This window comes from Cervus canadensis, chromosome 10 (genome assembly GCF_019320065.1).
Source record: "Cervus canadensis isolate Bull #8, Minnesota chromosome 10, ASM1932006v1, whole genome shotgun sequence".
Lineage (NCBI taxonomy): Eukaryota > Metazoa > Chordata > Mammalia > Artiodactyla > Cervidae > Cervus > Cervus canadensis.
Window position 1 is genome coordinate 60,000,415 of NC_057395.1, and position 21,446 is coordinate 60,021,860.

The 21,446-nt window shown below is 51.4% G+C and overlaps 1 protein-coding gene across 6 annotated transcripts in view; it reads left to right on the top strand.

The window, feature by feature from the left end:
* Window positions 1-5,353, top strand: part of HM13 (histocompatibility minor 13) — a 38,175-nt gene extending 32,822 nt beyond the window's left edge. For 2 of the 6 annotated variants that reach the window (XR_006271395.1, XR_006271396.1), the window contains exons 11-13: window positions 1,903-1,988; window positions 3,868-4,070; window positions 4,922-5,058. Coding sequence is in view for 4 of the 6 variants with exons in the window: in XM_043478493.1 (XP_043334428.1) it covers window positions 1,903-1,988; window positions 3,868-4,014; window positions 4,922-5,021 (333 nt within the window). In the remaining 2 variants the exon portion in view is untranslated. Of the gene's footprint in view, window positions 1-749; window positions 792-1,902; window positions 1,989-3,867; window positions 4,071-4,921 lie in introns of those variants that run through there. The other 4 variants (XM_043478488.1, XM_043478489.1, XM_043478493.1 and 1 more) reach the window with 3 other exon arrangements.
* The last annotated feature ends 16,093 nt before the right edge of the window (window positions 5,354-21,446 follow it).

Sequence of the window (21,446 nt, forward strand, 5' to 3'; positions counted from 1 at the left end):
GTGTGATTTAGGGCAGATCCTTTTTCCTCCTCTGATCCTCAATTTCGTCATCTCTTAAGTGTTCTACTTTTCAGAAATTAAATTTTAGTAAGTTTGTATTTGTTTTATTAATTTTTGCTTTGCCTTCATTCTTTCCCTCCTTTGGGCTTCCTGATTTGAAAACTTACATTGTTTATTTCTAGTCTTTCTCATAAATGCACTTAGAGTTATAAACTTTTCCCTGAGTACTGCTTTGGCTGCCCCTCTTGAGTCTTGATGCAGGCTTTTGTCGTGATTTCTGTTGTTCCTGGCCCAAAGCCGATCTCGTAGCAAAGACTTGATGCAGGGGAAGAAGCTCGGCTGCCCGAGTTTAAATCCCAGCTCAGCCACTTACACACCCTGTGTGACTGTAGGCAGGTCATTTCCCTCTGAACCTCAGTAGCATCATCTATAAAACTCAGATCGAAATGCTCAGGGTGTAATTAGGTTCAAGGAGAATCTGTGTGAAGTGGGGTAGTTCATAGCCCATCCATGGCAGGAGTCCGAAAATGGCCTGATGGTCAGCCTCCGGGGACTGTGGAGCCCTGTCCTCTAGCCAGGGGCTGGCCTGGATTTAGGAACGAGGCTTGGCTTTAGGTACGATGTCTTCACCCTCACCTGAGTCATCTCCAGGACACCCTCTGAATTTTGTGAGGGAGCCATTGGCTTAGTATTTACCAGGCCCTCTTCTAAGTACTAGGAAGACAGCAGTGAAGAAGACAGCTGTGGAGCCTGCCCTCGTGGAGTTAACAGCCTAACAGAAGGCAATTTCCAGACTGTAACGGCCCAGGGATGTTTCATTCCAAGTTGCTAGAGAATGCCGTGAAGAATTGCAGGGGGCCCAAGAGTGTGCAGCAAGAGGGCCTGACTCAATGCGAGCGAAGGCTTTCCCACAGAAGTGACTGCTGAGCTGAAGTCTGAAGGAGAAGGAAAGTAGGCACAGATGGGAAGAGCATCCTAGAAACGGCACGTGCCGAGATCCTGTGGCTACAGGTGACAAAGAGGACCGAAATGAGACCAACGTGGCCAGTGCAGAGCAGGGCGGGTGAGGTTGGAGAAGGAAGCAGGGTTCACATCTCTTGAGGATGTCAGGCCACTGGGAGCAGTAGGGGCCATGAAGGGCTGAGCAGTAGCGTGAGGTCAGCTTTCAGACACTGTGAGCGGAAGAATGGCTTTGGAGTCGGGGTACCCGAGTTCAACCCCCAGTTTACCATTTAGGCTCTCCAAGGCCTGAGCTGCCCCCTCCCCACTCCCAAAGCATGAGCCTTCCGCTTCTACACAAGGAGAAGGGTCATGGGGGTATGGAGATGGACTAAAGTACTCTCTAGACCCTGTGTTCAATGCACACAGTAGGTGCTCCAGAAACAGGATCGGCTGGTGTAATTGCCCTGTCCTCCAAACCCAGCTTCACTGGGAGTCTCCTCACAGGCTCTGGGCCGTGACCAGCTGGGTGACCTTAATCCCAGGCCGCAGCAGGTGCTCCATCCATAGCGGCTATGTCATCATCATTGTCATTATAACAGCATCTCCTGGAGCGTTGTTAAAAGTGCAGACGTCCAGCCCCAGACCTAGGCAGTCAGGGTCTCTGGGAGTAGGACCAGGGTCTCTGGGAGTAGGACCAGCTCACCAGGAACCTGGTGTCCTGGGCAGTTGGGATGCTGCCAGCCAGACTCCAGGGCGCCCTGAAAGCCCTGCATGATTGAGTTTCTTTGGGCTTCTTGCTTCTTCTCCCAGGGAAGTCAGGAGCCCCAGTGTAGGCCCAGGCACTGACTTGCTTCGTGAACCTGTCCCTGAGTCACACCCAGCAGAGAGTTGGGGTGATGGGCCCGGCCCTGAGCGGGTGCCCTGCCCAGCATTGCCTCACCAGCCTTTGTTCTCTCACAGCCTGCCCTCCTGTATCTGGTCCCTGCGTGTATTGGCTTTCCTGTCCTGGTGGCACTGGCCAAGGGAGAAGTGACCGAAATGTTCAGGTAAGAGGGGGCGGGGAGCGGAGGTCTGCCTGACACTGCAGGCTGCTGGCGGAGCCTGTGGGGACTGTGGGTACATGCCTCCGGGGGAACACTGTTTGCACCAGCAGCCTTGCCCTTTGCATCAGCACATGGGTGCCAGGCCCATGGGCACCAGCAGAACCCTTCTGTGGGCCAGCAGTAGCCAGGGGTGGGAACGGCCTTGGGGCTTTCGAGGCAGCCCCCACACCAGATGCCAGCTGAGTCATGAGAAGGGACTGGCTGGTGTAGCCTCCCCACCCCAGGCTGCCCCACTGTCGGGAGCCCTGGGTTCCCATCCCGACCCTGCTGCCATATGACTTCAGGCAGGTCTTCCCCTGCCCCCAGCCTCAGTGTCCACACGTGAGTGATACAGGGGACTCTAGTGTGATGGAAATGCCCAATGAGAAGTTAAGCATCAGCCTATGTCCAGTTGCCACTGTGGCTGTAACCCAGAGCTGGCTGCTTTCTCTCTGTCTTAGTCACACACTTGCCCCTTCCCTGTGGCCATCCGCACACCTGCCACACCCGTGATCAGCCCCACCCTGACCCCCAGGCCTGCGTGACTCCGACAGGTGTCTCCACCCCAGCAGCACCAGCCCCGCCCGCCAGGGACCCAGAAATAGCTGCCAGCTGCAGCTGAAGCTGCCCACTCGGGGGCCTTCCACCAGCTCCACCTGCCTGGCCTCCAGGTTGTCCCTCGAGTGCCTGCCAGAGCTTTCTGCGCACCTGGCTGCCTGTGGGGAAGCCTGTGACTCACCCCTCCCCCGTACCTGCCCCTGCCCTGCCTCAGAGCCCCGGGCTCCCAGCCTGCCTGCCCAGGGCTCCTGACCTGGCAAAGCCCTGTGGACTCAGGCGAGGCTGGGGGTGAAGCAGGTGGCAGGTCTGGGGGCAGGAGTGGGGCCTGAGCCCTGAGCACGGTCCCTGCCCTCACCCTCCGCCAGGACTGAGGGTGCCCGCCTTCACCCACTTGGTGCTTGGTTTCTGTAAAAGTTTGCCCACGTGGGTACCCCACTTTTCTGTCCCCCACCCCCCAGGAGGTTTTTAGTTTGAGGTAAAGAAGCAAATAGTCTCTCTTCTCTTCTGCCCATCTCTCTCCCTAATTCTCCACCTTACCTTTGGTTTTACTTTTCGCTTTAGTGGCACTATCCTTTTTTTATTCATTTACTTCTTTTTAAATGATAACACATTCACATAGTTCAAAATTCCATAGCATGAGCAGGACAACCAACCCCCTCATACCCCAGCCACCCACGAAGCCAACTCTGTCCCTGGACATTCAGAGATATCTCTGCACCTGAAAGCATGTATGTGTATACACATTCTCATGCAGGTGGTGGCATTCTTGGAACATTCTGCGTCCTGATTTTTCACACCAGGGTGTGTCTGAGAGATGTTTCCACAGCAGCAGAACATCTCCGTGTGTGCTCAGTCTCAGCTGTGTCCAGCTCTTTGTGACCCCATGGACTGTAGCCCGCCAGGCTCCTCTGACCATAGGATTCTCCAGGCAAGACTACTGGAGTGGGTTGCCATTCCCTTCTCCAGGGATCTTCCCAACCCAGAGATGGAACCTGTGTCGCTTATGTCTCCTGCGTTGGCAGGCAGGTTCTTTACCACTAGCGCCACCTGGGACACATATGTATACATCTAGGGCATCCTTGTTCTTTTGCAGAGTGTCTCCCTGTATAGGTGCATCTTTTCTTTTTTATCCTCCAAGTAACACAGGCTTCTTTCCACAGAGTTCGAAAGTGCAGAGATAGATAAAAGTAAGACCCACTTCTGCTCCCTGGAAGAGAAATCTCTGTCCTCGTTAGTCTTTTCCTCTCCATCTCTTTTTTTCTGTCTCTGTCTGTCTCTCACACAGCTACGAGTCCTCAGCGGAAATCCTGCCTCACACCCCGAGGCTCACCCACTTCCCCACAGTCTCGGGCTCCCCAGCCAGCCTGGCGGACTCCATGCAGCAGAAGCTAGCTGGCCCTCGCCGCCGGCGCCCGCAGAATCCCAGCGCCATGTAATACCCAGCGGGTGCCCACCTGCCCACTTCCCCCCACTGCCCCGGGGCCCAAGGTAGGGCAGACCCCCCTGCTCCAGTGTACGGGGCAGGGAGCATTGCTGGGGCAGGCAGCAAGAGGCAGCTCCACCACCACCAGGCAGTCACAGCGCCCAGCCGAGGGGTGGGGGAGCAGGGCCCCAGGACCCCAGCGGCCTCACCGGTACTGTGGGGCTCACCTGAGATTGGGAGTCAGCAGCCCTGGTCGCACAGCAGTGGACACTGTTACTGCTCTCTGTATATATATAACCTGGGGCAAGTGTAAAACCTTCACTTTCCCCTTTCGGAACCTCTCTTTGTTCATATAGAAGTGGGCACATACCTGCCTCATGGGGTTGATGTGGTAAGGAAATGTGAGCATTGTCCTTGGCATGAACTCACTTGCTCAGTAAGTGGAGCCCAGAGGAAGAGCTAAGCCAGGGCGCCTGCCTGCAAGAGTGGCACCTTGCCACTTGTCAGTAGAGCAGCCCCCCTGCCCGCCCGCCCACGCCCCTGGGGCTAAGCTTTTTGACTCCTGTCATGTGCCCTGGGAGGCAGCCCTTCGTCCTGTAGCGTCATCCTGGCTGCCCCTCTTTTTCCCCACTCCTTCCCCAGTGGAAGGTCCAGGAAGCTTAAAATGGGTCTGCACAAGCCCAACCTCTCCTCCACTTGCTGCTGCCCTTGGCACCACCAGGCACAGAGAAAGTGGAACCCAGCAGCCGGTCTGAGGAGGGTGCACGGCAGGGCCGGGCCAAGTCCTGGAACATGCTGGGCCAAGGATATGTGTGCCCAGGGTTTTCCTGCGATGGTGGGAGGTGGGCACAAAGATTCTGCCCTTCCCTTCTCTAAATGTGTCGTCCTTGTTGTTATGTCTTGTTTTTCCGGTCAGTTATGAGGAGTCAAATCCTAAGGATCCAGCAGCAGTGACAGAAACCAGAGAGGGAACAGAGGCGACCACATCGAAGGGGCTGGAGAAGAAGGAGAAGTGATGGAGCTGGTGCCTGACCCTGCAAGGGCCAGACACCCGGGCGGGCTGGCCACACGCTGGCCCGCACAGAGCAGGCCTGCCGCTGGGGCAGGCAGCTCCCAGAGAGGGGCAGGGGCAGTAGGCTCCCTCCAGCGGGGCCTCCGGGGCCTGGTTCCCTCTCCCCCTTCTCTGGCCTTCTCTGCTCCTCCCCGTCTCCTGCCTGCAAAGGAAGCCCCCAACTGTCCCCACCCCCCCAACCCCTGGGTGCCAGGTGGGAAAAGTGGGTCTGATTTTTAGACTTTTGTATTGTGGACTGACTTTGCCTCAAATTAAAAACTCATCCCGTTGCCTGGGCAGGCCACTGTGCTTCGAGAAAGTTCTCACCCAATACCTTAGAGTGGGTTTCCTGCTTCTCACCCTCCCACCCAGAGACTTTCATGTAAGCCCCTTCCTGGGGCGGTGGACTGTCGCAGCCTGCAGTGAGGCCCTGACCTTCTAGCCCCTCCATCGTGGCTGCCCACCCGGCAGGTGGCCAGGGTGCCAGCTTAGCACCCCCAGATGCCCTCTGACCAGCAGAGGGGGCCCTTGAGCCCTGTCCCCAGCCATCCAGTTCTCCTGCCACGCTCCTCCCAGTACTTGGGGGCAGTGAGGGTGTTGGACAGGTACTGGCTGCATCACCTTCTGGAGGAAAGGTCTGCGGAGAAGAGGCTGTGGTACCAAAAGACTGGCCTGACTCAGCAAGAGGGCCATTATATGTGAAGCCAGGGAAGCAGCAGGGCCATGTGGGCCCCAGGAAAGAGTGGATTTTATTCCCACACTGGCAGAAGCCATCCTCTGTGATTTCAACATTCACATGGCTTCAGCTGGGGAGCACCGGGACTCTAGGTCACCGTAGACATGGAGGACCCACCACTCCCCTTCTGCCCATTCCTGGGGTTCTTCCCAAAACGACTGCTGCAAAGCCAAAAGGATCCTGATTCTCGGAGCCATCCCGAACGCCCCTGGAGAGGCTGGGGAGGGGGCTTCTGGGAGGCCATCCAGGCACAAGAACCAGAGATCACAGAGCCAGGGTTTCTCCACAGTTTGCCAAAGACAGCAGCCCTGGCCTGAAGGAGAACCCCCAGTGGACCAGGCAAGGGGTGGGCACAGCCTTCATTTACCTGCCTAGTATGGGGTCACTGGGTAGAGAGACTAAGGTCAGGGAGGGTGGCCACTGGCCTGAGACTCAGACTTTCAACAGCGCAGAGATCTCTGCCTAAGCTTCCAGGTTTAAAGGCTGAAAATGACAGTGCTTCCAGTTTGGAGCTTAAGAACAAGTGGGAGCAGATAACGGGAGCTGCTGCATGTACCAAGCACCTCAATACAGGATTTACTTAATTCTCATACTCTCCATCTGTAATATTAGCCCCATGTACAAGTGAGAGAAATGAGGCAGCTTACCTACCCCTAGCAATCTGAATCAAATTCCATAGTTCCTAAGGACTTTGCAACTCCTCTGCAGCAGACCCCTGGGCCTGAGTCACTATCAACTTCTCTGGGCTTTCTGGAAAGGAAGGATGGGAAATCTCAAAAGCTTCCCCCAGCCAAGAGGGTCCGTTTCAGGGGCTTCTCGGATCTCTGCCGTCTCCAGCCGCCTCCCGAGGGGAGGCCGTGTGGTCCTGGAACAAGGCCTCTCTGAGGGCGGCAGATGGGGCAGGCAGCCCAGGCACACAGCACGGTTGGTTCTGCGGTCCGTAGCCTACAAAGCCCTCATTGAGTCACCGCCGGCCCCCGGCAGAGGCTGAGGTGGCAGTGGCGCCGGGCGCCTGCCACCTAATGACCATCCCGGCCCCGCCAGATGCTCCACAGACCTCGGCAGCGGCCATCCAGGGCCCGCCCGGCCAGCCGGCACCGCAGAGGCCACTCTAATTCCAATTAACCAGCTTCAGCTGAGCAAACAGCGGGCAGTGGTGGCCCAGCCCGGGCGGTAGGCCCGGCCCGCAGAGCCTCCGAGTCTAGACTCCAGATGTGAACCGCCACAGCCAGAGTCCCATGGAAAAATGGCACCAGGCCGGGCACGGATCGGGTCTGCACGCTGGAGAGATGGGGGTGGGTGGCTGGGCAGGGCCCTAGGTGGGCCTAATGCCAGCCTCACCCCGCGGGTGGGAGTGGATTCTTGGGAAACAGCTCCAAAACCCCCAAGTTTGCCCCTGATTTGTTAGGTGTCCCTCAGTGGCCTCCCTCTCTCCTGACTACGGTTGAGTAGGAGGGGGCTACTGTAGGGGAAGAGGGAGGCCAGCCCTGTGGAGAGCTCCAGGACACTATTTCATCTGTATTTAACATGTCTAGCATTATGATAACCTATTTTAGAAATATTCATGTAATGGTTATAACACCCCTGTGAGGGAGGTTGTCATCATTTTTACAGATAAAGGAAATGGAAGTAGACATTAAGGGCCCCAGAGGGATTTGAACCTAGGATGCCTGGTTTGGGGGATGTTCACCGCAGGTGCTGCTAACATAAATCAGGATGCTCAATTCCGGGTTCCCTGTCTTGGAGTGGCAATGGAGAAGAGGGTCAGCATCGACAGCAGGGCTGGCTGCCCACTCTGTCGTGTTTGCTCAGCTGTCAAATGAGTAAGCTCCAATTTGGAAGGGTGGCTCCAATTTGAGGGGTGGCTCCAGTGTGGGGGGAGGGGGTAAAGCCTTGACATGCCCTTTTGGGGCTTCAGCACCTGGTATGAGTTGGGCACAGGTCAAGCCGCTGGGCAGGGCAGGGAACACGGGTCAAGCGCGGGCTCCCCAGCTGACGTTGTGATCAGGCAGACAGACTTTAAATGGCTGAACGAATGGATAATGTCAAGTCAATGATCATGTCACGATCCTCAGGCAGGAGAGGTGCCTCCCACTCCCACAAGCCTGTCTGGGGTCGGACCCTGAGTGGCAAGGCAGGATCCTGGGCGATCCGGTCAGAGTTCAGCCGTTCTCGCACAAATGGGAAAACCCAGTGCTCTCTACACCCGTCCCACCCACGCCAAAAAAGGGCCAGACTTGCCCGAGGTCTCCTAAGGAGTGGAGACCAGAGGTGGGGCCTGCTGCTCCCTGCCCAGCCCGCTCTCCCACCGCTAGCGTTCCCTCCCCGTTCCAGGCCAGGTCGTGGGAGGCGGAGGTTGGGAAGGAGGCAGCATCCTGCCCGGGTGCGTCAGGAAGGGCCGAGCGGGAAGGAAGGCACCACCCCCACCCCCGCCGCGGCCACACCTGGGCTCTCCAGGCGGGCATGGGGGCCCAGGCCGGCGCCTGGCTCCAGCGAGTCTGGGCCGCCTCCCCGCGCCTCCCCGTGGGGGCCGCCAGATGGGCCGGCCGCCCGCCCGCCCAGCTACGCGGGCAGGAAACAGCCGCCAGGGCTGCCAGGAAGGCAGGCGCGAGCGGCGGGGCGGGGCCCGAGGTGGCCCCGCCCCCCGAGGGGAGGCGCCGGTAAGGCCGAGACGTTGTGAGCCTGGGAATCCCGGCTCTGCCGCCTGCCGGGTTTCCTTAGGCAAGTCTGTTTCTCTCTCTGTGCCCCAGTTTCCCCAGTAGTAAAGTAAGTCTGCTTATCCCAGCTCTTTTCTTACCACTGTATGACCTCAGGTCTATTTCTTTCGCGTCTGTTCCTTGGTTTTCTTACTCAGAAAAAGGGGGCAACAGCGACAGGCCATCTCCACTGAGATATAAACTCTGGGAAGGCTAAGCCTCTGCCCTCCTCCCCACCGGAGGTAACCTAGCCCAGTGACCTAAAAGAGTGCACTCAGTATTTGTTGAATGACTCGCTGAATGTCCCCGCTCTGGGACAATCCTAGGGCACATAGAAAGCGCTTCATAAATGGACGTACACTGTCTCGGATCTACTGCTTATCAACCATGAGGCTCTGGTCTCTGAGCCTCAGTCTGCCCACAGGTGGCTGTGAGGATTTCAGTGAAATAATCCATGGAAAGCACACAGCAGATCTTCAATAGATGATATTTATGGAAGAGTCTTTAAGATGTGTAAAAAGAGATACTAATTTGAGGAAATTTGAGGGCAAGAAAGATATTAAGGTCTGGGTAGCTTGTAATCTTTTGTATGCTTTGTATTTTCCAAATCTTGAGTTTTTCAAAACCAAATACAACTGAAAGTAAAACTACATCCATCCCCAGCAAAAAAAAAAAAAGAAATATCAGCTATTATCTCCATCTGGCAAACTGAAAGTCACCCAGTCGTGTCCAACTCTTTGGGACTCCCCCTCTGTGGGAGACAGTCCATGGAGTTTTCCAGGCAAGAGTACCGGAGTGGGTTGCCATTTCCTTCTTCAGGGTATCTTCCCCACCCAGGGATCGAACCTGGGCCTCCGGCATTGCAGGCAGATGCTTTACCACCTGAGCCACAGGGAAGCCCCCATCTGGCAAAGGAAGGAGGAAAGGAAGCTCATTGAGCTTTCATTGCTGTTTCCAGGAGAGGATCCCAATCCAAGGAGAAGATCCCAGTCTGAGGAGAGGGAAGAGGCCGGCAGAATGGGAAAGACTGAGGTATAAGGAAAGGTGAGCAGATCCCACAAGGCCAGGCCACAGAGCGTAGGCCTTATCCTGGAGGCAGTGGGAGCCAAGGAAGGATTCTGAGCAGGGGGGTGACATAGTCCTTTCTAAACATTAGATTGGGGAAGGCCTGGAGGCCAGGGGTGGGGCTCCAGGACAGTAATGATAATGCTATGAGTGATAAAAGGGCAAGGGCCATGGGGGCAGATGAATAAGAAAGATGTAAGAACTCAAAGCAGTCCAGAAGGTGGACGGTCATAGATATTCCTCAGCAGCATGGCAGGACCATGAACCCACGTGTCCCAACACTTCTTACCACCTTCCTCTTCCTTGGAAGTTGTTCAGCCCATACTACTCCCAACCTTACAAATGTCCTAAGACCCCTAAAGGAGGCCTGAGTCTAGGCCAATGCCGGGAAGAAGCCTAAATTCCCAGCAGCTCTGAGCTGAAAGGAACCAAGGGATGAACATGCTGGGGTAGAAAACTGAAACAGCATTTCCTCCTCCCCAGCGATCAGAAGCAAAGGACTTGTGATCTTGTTTGCAAGCAAGTGCTCCCTGATACCCCATGGGCGTGCAGTCTCCTCCTGCAATGTATGGACTTCAGTGCTCGAGGGACACGTAAGTGCATGGGCAAACCTATATGTAGGTGAACCTGTACGTGAACCAGCCTAGGGAACTTGTGCACACCCATCCTTGCAGGCAGCCAGGTGGTGTCCAGTCTGTTCTGGGAAATGTTAACAGAAACCTTCCTGGAAGAAGAAGAACAGCAGCTGCCATTATTGAGCACTTCTTGTGTGCCAAGCACCATCCCCAGTATTCACACCCTCCATGTGCCGAGTCTCCATCGTAGGGATGAGGAAATAAAGGCACAGAGAAGGAAGCTCCCCACATAGCAATCAAGAGCCCTGAAGTCGGGACTTCCCTGGTAGTCCAGTGGCTAAGACTCCAAGCTCCCAATGCAGGGAGCCTGGGTTCAATCCCTGGTCAGGGAACTAGATCCCATATGCTGCAACTAAGAGTTTGCATACTGCAACTAAAGAGTCCACATTCTGCAACTAAGACCCAGCACAAATAAATAAACAATTAAAAAAAAAAGAAAAGACTCCTGAAGTCACGTGAGGACACCACTCCCTTGTCATTTTTCATGTCATTCAATATTCATTGATAAAAACCTTTTATTGGGCTTCCCTGGTGGCTCTGTGATAAAGAATCCACCTGCCAATGCAGGAGACATTACCTAATTTAGGAAGATCCCACATGCTGTGGAGCAACTAAGCCCGTGTGCCACAACCTCAACTACTACACCCCAGAGCCTGTGCTCGGCAACAAGGAAGCCATTGCAATGAGAAGCCTGCACACCGCAACTGGAGAAGAGCCTCCACTCGCCGCAACTAGAGAAAAGCCAGAGCGCAGCAATGAAGATCCAGCACGACAAAAAATAGATGAAACAAATAGATCAGTTCAGTTCAGTCACTCAGTCATATCCAACTCTGCGACCCCATGACTGCAGCAAGCCAGGCTTCTCTGTCCATCACCAACTCCCAGAGTTTACTCAAACTCATGTCCATCAAGTTGGTGATGCCGTCCAACCATCTCATCCTCTGTCGTCCCCTTCTCCTCCCACCTTCAATCTTTCCCAGCATCAGGGTCTTTTCTAATGAGTCAGTTCTTTGCATCAGGTGGCCAAAGTATTGGAGTTTCAGCTTCAGCATCACTCCTTCCAATGAATATTCAGGACTGATTTCCTTTAGGATGGACTGGTTGGATCTCCTTGCAGTCCAAGGGACTCTCAAGAGTCTTCTCCAACGCCACAGTTCAAAAGCATCAATTTAATTTAAAAACTTTTATTATCCAGAAGTTACATCCATGCTTTGTAGAAAATTAACATATATGTTTAAAAATGGGAAAATAAAAGAGCATTTTCCTGCCACCCAGAGATTACTGTTAACAGCTAAACATAAATTTCAGACTTTTTTGTAGTATGTATTTTTTAACACAAATCATATCTACAGTGTAATCTATTTTGATACCTATTGTGTTACCATAGTTAACAGCCTTCCTCTTCTTATTTTGGTCAGGTGTAATACCTGTAATACCCAGACAGCCTCCAACCTCTTTGTCATTTTAAGGCAGACCAGGTGAGACAAACAGGCCATCTGCATGTGAAGGCAGATCCTTGTGAGGCGGATGAGCCCCTCCGGGGTCTGTAATGGGCCCTTCCTCCCCAGGGCACCCTGCCCTCTACAAAGCAGTGGCAGGGCCTGGCCCCTTGCCCTCCTGGGATGAAGCGTTGGGGGAGGAGGGTGATGGCAGAGGGGACACAGAGAAGGCTGAGCCCCTGGGCGCAGAATTCAGGGCCTCTCCACATGTCTGTGCCCCGAAAGTAGGCACCTCTCTTGCTGCTAAGACCTGAGTTGCCCCCCGCAACACCCTGGGAGCCCTGGAGTGGGGAGGGGAGAGGAGGTAGAGACATTTGTGTCAAAGGTGGTAGGTGGTCGGGGGAGGCGGGGTGGGGGAAAGTAGAAAAAACCTGGGCTCAAGGCTGCAGAGCTAGCTGCCGTGGTGCAGAGTCCAGGGGAGGGGCCGGGCCCCTTCCTGCCTTAGAGGTTCTCTGTGCAACTACACGTGTGAGAAAAAGAAAAGAGTGTGTTTTCTTGTGGAATCTGTATGAGTTTGGGGTTTGTATAAGTGTGTGAGTAAGCGTGAGGGCACGGAAACCTTACATGAGGCAGGGCTGCAGATGTATTTCTGCGTGGCGGTGGTGAAGTTGTGCTCACACATCTGGATGTATCTTGCCCATTTGCAAGAGTGTGTGTTTGTGAGAACACTTATGAGCCAGCGCCTGCCCTGGTGTGTGTGTGAGAGAAAGAATGCGATTCCATGCAACTGCGGCAGCGTTTGCATGGGAAAGGGCTCGGGGAAAGGCTCTGCTGTTTCAAGCTGGTGAACCTGTGCTGCTCCACTTGCTCTCTGCCCGTGTACACGAGACCGCGTGTGCTCCAGGTTTCCTGCTATGGTCTGTGCACCCCTCTGCCTGGGCCCCTCCGAAGCCTCCGCTTCCTCATCTGTAAAATGGGGACACCAGGTCACTCGGTGCCCTTGTGGTTCTGATTACCTCTCTACTACCGACCTTCTATCCAAACGCTGGCCAGTCCTTTCTGCTCCAGTCAAACTGACAACACCTTGGGGAACATATGTATACCTGTAGCTGATCCATATTGATGCATGGCAGACACCAACACAATATTGTAATTATCCTTCAATTTAAAATGTTTAAAAAAAAAAAAAAAACTCCCAACACCTTGATTTTTAAGTCTAAAACCTGCTTCTCCCAATTTGCTCAGCAACTATTAATATTTGCTAATCACCCTGGATTCCCCCAGGACATATTTTCCATGAATGAAAGAGCTATTCAGGGACCGGTGCTGGGAAATGCCCCCATGGAGATGCTGACCCGTGCACACTCTGTGAAAGGCTCCAACTCTAAGTGTTGAGACCCAAATATGCAGCACAATCAGTGGGAAAGTTGCAACTGGGAGGGGGGGAGGGTTTTTTCCTTCCTTAAAAACAACATTTTGTGTTCAATCTGTGTCTCTTTTAAGCCTCACAGGATGGAGATGTCCTAAAATAAGAAATTAAACAAGAGGGGAAATCCCATTATCTGTTTTCTTAATGGGTCCCTCAGGATTCCATAAGGACTCCCTTCCCAGTCACTGTGTGGTCCAGGCCTGAGAACACCCAGCTCCCCCCACCCACCCCCCGCGGCCCACGCCCACCCACCACCCAGCCAGGGAGGCAGTTTCCCAGGATTCACATGGTAATGAAGGCATCCATCTTCTCCCAGACACACACTGGGCCCTCCGACCCTCCCAGGCCCCTGCACAATGGTCCCCAGTGCAGAGGCCCCACCACCTGTTGGATTTTCCCAGGGAATGTGGGAGAGAGTGGAGGAGAAGCGCCTCTTGCTCCCAGCCCCCAGTCCATTGGCCCCCTGGACCTGGGAGTCAGACAGTGAAAGAACTCAAGTCCTCATCACCCCCTTAGCTGACTGCATCCTCAGTTACCTCATCTGCAACATGGAGGTGGTGGGACTCAAGTCACGGTGTGACTGGAAGGATTCCGTTGGGAATAGTGTGAAGTGAAATACAGACAAGTCGGGAGCGGGGTCAATGATAAACGCTCAGTGATCACTACCTCTTTACGTGGGACCAGGCGGGATGAAGCATATTGCACTACTGTCGCAGTGCATCGCAATCCCGCAGGTAGCACAGCTAAGATCCACTTACAGAAGAGGACACCCAGGCCCAGGAAGATGGGCTTCGTGCCAGGAGCACCACACTTCCCAAAGCCACAGAGCCATGTTTCAAGTTTGCCTCATCCCAGAGCCTAAAATCCTAACCACTACTTTAGATCATCACCATCATCATTAGCATCACAATTATTGACTTAGATAGTGATCCTGGCAAAGGCCACATGAATGTCCCTAGGGAAACTAGGAAGGGTGGGAGACCTAAATATTATTCATCTATGCTTCCCCAGGACTTGGCCAGAGCCTGGCACAGGGTAGGTGATTAATAGCTGAGGCCTGCGTGAGTGACATAACTGAGAAACAAAACGCACAGTTTTATATTCTGGGTCATGGAGTCGGTTTCATTATCTTTTACTTTCTCTTGAGCATCTACTACAAAATGCTCATGAATAAATTATTTCCTCAAATAAATGCATAATTCCAGCTTGCGGTAATAGAGGCTGGGGCAAGGAGGAGGAGGGCATTCAGAGCAAGTAACAGAAAATCAAAATCACTGCCTCTGGAAGCAGAATCCTAGAAATCCCTGGACCACAGAACCTCCTTCCCACCCCCCAGTTACTGCTCCCCAGTGCAGAAACTGCCTCTCCTGTACCCTGCCCAGATCCCATCCGCATTTCCTTAAACATTCAGAAGGGATGTCTCTATGTATTTACAGGTAGAAAGACAGAATTAAGGATGACTTTATTTTGCTTAAGTTGAACTGTATGTCCAACTTCTCTATAATGAGTATGTATTATTTAGGTTGGTGCAAACAAAATTGCAGTTTATGCATTATTGGAATTTTCCATTTGATATTGGAATACATTTTCAATAAACGTGGTTATGTTATACATCATCTTAATACACATTTCTCACTTTGCTTTTTGCTAATAACTTATTGCTGTTTGTTTTTATTTATTTCAGACTATGGAAATGATGTTAGACAAAAAGCAAATTCGAGCAATTTTCTTATTTGAGTACAAAATGGGTCGTAAAGCAGCAGAGACAATTGGCAACACCAACAACACATCTGGCCCAGGAATGCACAGTGCAATGGTGATTCAAGAAGTTTTGCAAGGGAGATGAGAGGCTTGAAGATGAGGAGTGCAGTGGCTGGCCATCAGAAGGTGACAACAAGCAATTGAGAGCACTCATCGAAGCTGATCATCTTACAACTACAGCACAAGTTGCCAACGAACTTAGTGTCAGCCATCCTACGGTTGTTCGGCATTTAAAGTAAATTGGAAAGGTGAAAGACTTGCTAAGTGGGTGCCTCATGAGCTGACTGCAAATAAAAAAAAATCATCATTTTGAAGTGTCATCTTCTCTTAGTCTATGCAACAACAACAAACCATTTCTCAGTTGGGATTGTGACCTGCGATGAAAAGTGAACTATATACAACAACCAACAATCATCAGCTCAGTGGTTGGACAGAGAAGCTCCAAAGCACTTCCCAAAGCCAAACTTGCACCAAAAAAAGGTCATGGTCACTGTTTGCTGCTGCTGATCTGATCCACTGCAGCTTTCTGAATCCAGGTGAAACCATTATATCTGAGAAGTATGCTCAGCAAATCAATGAAATCACCAAAAACTGCAGCCAGTATCGGTCAACAGAAAGGGCCCACTTCCTCTCCATGACAACACCTGACCAAAGGTCGCATAACCAAAAGTTGAAGGAATTGGGCTACGAAGTTTTGCCTCATCCACTATATTCACCTGACCTCGGCCAACCAACTACTATTTCTTCAAGCATCTTGACAACTTTTTGCAGGAAATACACTTCCACAACCAGCAGGATGCAGTAAATGCTTTCCAAGAGTTCGTTGAATTCTGAAGCATAGATTTTTATGTTACAGGAATAAGCAAACTTATTTCTAGTTAGCAAAAATGTGTTGATTGTAAAGGTTCCTGTTTTGATTAATGAAGACGTGTTTGAGCCTAGTTATAATGATTTAAAATTCGTTGTCCATAACTGCAATTACTTTTGCACCATCTAAATATTATTTTTGTTGTTCAGTCCCTAAGTTGTGTCCAACTCTTTGTGACCTCACGGACTGCAGTATGCCAGGCTCTCCCATCCTCCACTCTCCCACAGTTTGCTCACATTCAAGTCAGTGATGCTATCTAACCATCTCATCCTCTGCCAACCCCTTCTCCTTTTGCCTTCAGTCTTTACCAGCATCCAATGAGTTGACTCTTCACATCAGGTGGCGAAAGTATTGAAGCTTCAGCTTCAGCATCCGTCCTTCCAATGAACTATCATTTTAACCAGCCTTAATACAAGAAATACGTTATTATGAAAAAACAAATCATGTAGAAGTACATGTCAGGGAAAGAGGAAGGTCCACTTTCAACCTGAGCCGGAGACCTGATCCCACATCCCAACCCCAGAGACAACCCCTATACAGTCTGCTGGAGTAACTGGGCATTTTATTTTACTTATTTATCTTTGGCTGCACTGAGCAAAATGAGGGACCCTGGAATCGAACCTATGGCTCCTGCAGTGGAAGCTTGGAGTCTTAACCACTGGACCATCAGGAAAGTCCCTCTCTGGGCACTTAAAAGTATATTCTAGGGAAAGCTTGAAAACGCTATGCTGCATAAAAGAGACCAGTCACAAAAGACTACATTTGTATGATTCCATTGATAGGAAATAGCCAGGACAGGCAAATCTATAGAGACAGAAGGTGGATTAGTGGCTGCCAGGGTCTGAGAGGTAGTGGGGGGAATGGGAAGTGACTTGCCAATAGATTTCTTTGGGGATAATGAAGATGTTATAAAATTAATTGTGGTGATCACTGCACAACTCTATGATATACTAAAAACCATTCAGTTATGCACTCTGTAATTCTACTTTATTTATTTTAGGCTGCAATGGGTCTTTGTTGCTGCATTCTTCGTTGCTTTCCTCTCATTGTGGAGAGTGGGGTCTACTATCTAGTTGTGGTGCTCACTTGGGCTTCTCATTGCCGTGGCTTCTCTTGTTGCAGAGCATGAGCTCTAGGGCACCCAGGTTTCAGTAGTTGAGGCACGTGGGCTCAGTAATTGTGGCTCCCAGACTCCAAAGCACGGGGTCAATCGTTGTGGCACACGGGCTTAGCTGCTCCATACCGTGTGGGATCTTCCCAGATCAGGGATCGAATCCTTGTCTCCTGCCTTGGCAGGCAGATTCTTTACCACTGAGCCACAAGGGAAGCCCCCAGTTATATACTTTAAATGGGTAAATTGTATGATATGTGAATTATATCTCAATAAAGTTGTTAAATAAAAGCTTTCTTGATGGCTCAGATGGTGAAGAGTCTGCCTGTAATGCAGGAGACCCGAGTTCGATCCCTGGCTTGGGAAGATCCCCTAGAGAAGGGAATGTCAATCCACTCCAGTATTCTTGCCTGAAGAATTCCACAGACAGAGGAGCCTGGTGGACTACCAGTTATATAGCCCATGGGGTCACAAAGAGTCAGCCACGACTGAGTGATCAACACTTACACAGTTGTTAAAAAAAAAAAAAAGTAAATTCTATAAATACTCCTATCTTGGAGCCCTCAGCCCACTGACAGGGTATTTCCTGCCTCCAAGCCCTGAGTCCCACCTCCAGGTGGCCGTGACCCTGAGCGAGTCTCAGGTCCTGTCACAGGTCCAGCTGAGTTTCTCAGGTTGTTCACAGATGTCTCCTAACCACATAACACACAATCTCAGACGGGGAGGAAGCCCCAGAGACAAAGCACTCTCCCTTAATCTTTTCTGGGCCCAAACCTTTCCCTTTTACATGTTTTTTTTTTTTTTTGGCCACACTGTTCAGAATGTTGGATCTTAGTTCCCTGACTAGGGATTAAACCCATGCCCACTATAGTGGAAGCACAGAGTCTTAACCACTGGACTGCCAGGAAAGTCCTCTCCTTTTACATTTTAATTTTATTTTATTTTTAAATAGGTAATACATGCTCATGGTACACAATTTAAAAAGTAGAAACATCTCCCTTTGCACCCCAGAGGCAGTTTCCTAGTGAGTTACATGCAAATATGAATATTTTATTTTTCCTTCTTTTTAAACAAAAATGGTGGCAGTCTTTGCATACTACCTTACAACTTGTTTTGTTTTTCCACTTAAGAAAGTACTAAGAGACCTTAGTATTTCAGGATAAAGGCAGCTTTCTCATTTTTTCACAGCTGCATGTATGTATTCTGTTATATGGAGAGAATTGTCTTTATTCAATCCCCTAGTGATGGACAAATGGGTTTTTTTCCAGTTGACTCTTCGTCCTGGACATACCTCATTTCACACGTTGAGTTTGTCCTTAGTATACATTCCTGAAAGTGGAAGTGCTGTCTCATGATTTCCCAGAGCCCCCATAGTATTTCACAGTGCAGTTAGCTATTCTCCTTTTGATGGATATTTAAATTGTTTCCAATTGGGTGCTCTTATGAACAAGACAGCTATGAACACTTTATATTCCTCACAGACCCCTTTGGCAATGTGTTAAAAGCTGTGGATCTTTCCCCACAAAAAAAAATACAGTAAATTTACCCAACAATGAAACCCATCTAGGAGCCTCAAATTAAGAAACTCTGATCTAAACCAACTGCTGTCATCCAAACAGAGAAACACAAGGCTGGAGATAAGCAGGGGCCACCCTGCAGTACAGAGATAGGAAGCTTACAGAAGCTGGATCACAGTCCTTAAGATTCTGCTCAAGAAGTCAGACCACCATCCTCCTCTGCTCAAAACCATCCCAGGATCTTGCCTCACCAAACTCCTCACTGTGGCCTCTGAGATCCAGCTATGCCTCTGCCCCCATATCTCCATGACCTTCACCTTCTAGCAGCCTTCTCCTTGCTCACTCAGCCAGAGTCATATTAGCCTCTTGAACATACCAGGCACCTTTCTGCCTCAGGACCTTTGCACTGATTTTGACTTCTGCCTGGAACGTTTTGTCCCCAATAGCTGAAGGAATTGCAAGAACGAGTTCTTTACTGAGCTACCCACCTTCCCAGAGAAGACTTTTGCCAGCCCCTGAGATTGCAACCTATCCCAACCCCGGCCCTCCCTAACCTCCCCCTCCCTTTCCTGACTTATTTTCCTCCATAATATTTATTATCAGAAGAGATAATATATACTGCATGTACCCTGCTCTCTGTGTGCCCTTATCCCCTAAATACAAACTCCACAGGATAGTGACTTCCCTCTGTTCTGTTCACTCTAATATCCCAGTGTGGGCCCAGAGCCAGAGGTGCAGTAGGTGCTTCATAAATGTTGATTAAATGGAGAAATGAGGTTGGTAAAGAACTCAGCACAAAGGAGGGTAAAGGAGGCATGATACATGGGAACCCATAGGCTTTGAGAAACCCAGACTTCAACCCTAGCCTTGCTAAATTCTTCTTCGACCGTCACCAAGTCACCAGTCATTCAGGACCTCTGTGTTCATCATCCCTCAACTGGAGTTGATGGTTAGAGCATCTCTACTCAGAGTGGCTGTGAGAATTAAATGAACTCCTGAGAAATCTGTATGCAGGTCAAGAAGCAACAGTTAGAACTGAACATGGGACAACATATTGGTTCCAAATCAGGAAAGGAGTACGTCAAGGCTGTATATTGTCACCCTGCTTATTTAACTTTTATACAGACTGCCTCATGTGAAATGCCAAGCTGGATGAAGCACAAGCTGGAATCAAGATTGCCGGGACAAATATCAACAACCTCAGATACACAGACGACACCACCCTTATGGCAGAAAGCAAAGAAGAACTAAAGAGCCTCTTGATGAAAATGAAAGAGGAGAAAAAGAAAAGAAAAGAAAATGAAAGAGGAGAGTGAAAAAGTTGGCTTAAAACTCAACATTCAGAAAACTAAGATCATGGCATCCGGTCCCATCACTTCAGGGCAAACAGATGGGAAAACAATGAAAACAGTGAGAGACTTTATTTTGGGGGGCTCCAAAATCACTGCAGATGGTGACTGAAGCTGTGAAATTAAAAGACGCTTGCTCCTTGGAAGAAAAGCTATGACCAAACTAGACAGCATATTAAAAAGCAGAGACATTACTTTGCCAACAAATGTCCACCTAGTCAAAGCTATGGTTTTTCCAGTAGTCATGTAACGATGTGAGAGTTGGACTATAAAGAAAGCTGAGCACCGAAGAATTGATGCTTTTGAACTGTGGTGTTGAAAAAGACTCTTGAGAGTCCCTTGGACTGCAAGGAGATCCAACCAGTCAATCCTAAAGGAAATCAGTCCTGAATATTCATTGGAAGGAGTGATGCTGAAGCTCAAACTTCAATACTTTGGCCCCATGATGAGAAGAACTGACTCATTAGAAAAGATCCTGATGCTGGGAAAGATTGAAGGCGGGAGGAGAGGGGGATGAGAGAGGATGAGATGGTTGGATGGCATCACCAACTGGATGGACTGAGTTTGAGCAAGCTCCAGGAGTTGGTGATGGACAGGGAAGCCTGGAGTGCTGCAGTCCATGGGGTCGCAAAGAGTCGGACATGACTGAGCAAATGAACTGAACTGAACTGAATGATTTCAAGCCCTGATAAGTGCTTAATAAATATCAGCCAGCATTGCTGCCAAGAGGCTGATGACAGGGCTTCCCTGATAGCTCAATTGGTAAAGAATCTGCCTGCAATGCAGGAGACCGGGTTGGATCCAGGGGTCGGGAAGATCCGCTGGAGAAGGGATAGGCTACCCACTCCAGTATTCTTGGGCTTCCCTTGTGGCTCAGCTAGTAAAGAATCCACCTGCAATGCGCGAGACCTGGGTTTGATCCCTGGGTTGGGAAGATCCCCTGAAGAAGATAAAGGCTACCCACTCCAGTATTCTGGCCTGGAGAATTCCATGGACTGTATAGTCCGTGGGGTATTTTTGTTAGGCTTCCCTGATAGCTCAGTTGGTGAAGAATCCGCCTGCGACTGAGCGACTTTCACTTCCCTTCTTCATGATGATGACGGTGGAGGTGTGGTGATGCAGACAGGGGTGTGTGCTGACACCTCGCTCCCTAATACCGGAGGCCTGAGGAAGGAGGTCACATGGCGGGGGGAGGGGAGTTCAGCCCAATTCCTGAGCTGTCTTACTGGTACTTTGCAGAAAGAAGGTAGAACGTTTGGGGCGGAGGGTGGGGGGGACGCTAGGGGTAAAATGCTTCCACCAGAGAGCCCCTTAGACCCTGTCGTGGGCTCCCCGCTTCCCAGCTGCCCCTGCCGGTGGCTATACCAGCTTCACCTCGCCCGCCGCCCGCCCGGAGCCGCCTTGGGGGGAGGGCGGCGGGAAGGCAAGTCGGTTTTTCCCAGAGCAGCCCCCCTCTCCCGCGAACATCTGGCCGCGAACATCTGCCCTTAGCCTTTGTCTCCGGGCCCAGGCCGGCCTCGCACCCATCTGCCGCCGCCCGCGGCCCCCGCCCATCTGTGCGCGGCTCCCCGCGCCCCTGCCCGCCGGGTCTGTTCCCACCCGGCGAGCGCAGGAAGCGGGCGGCCCATCTGCCCGGCGCGGCGGGTCCTGCCGCCAGGCGGCCCCAAGGGGCGGGTCGCCCTCTTTCAGGCAGGTGCGCGCCCCAACAAAAGCTGGGGTGCGGCGCCTCTCCCCTCCGGCTCACCCCGAAGTCACTGCCGGGGCTGCAGAGATGAAGGGCGCTC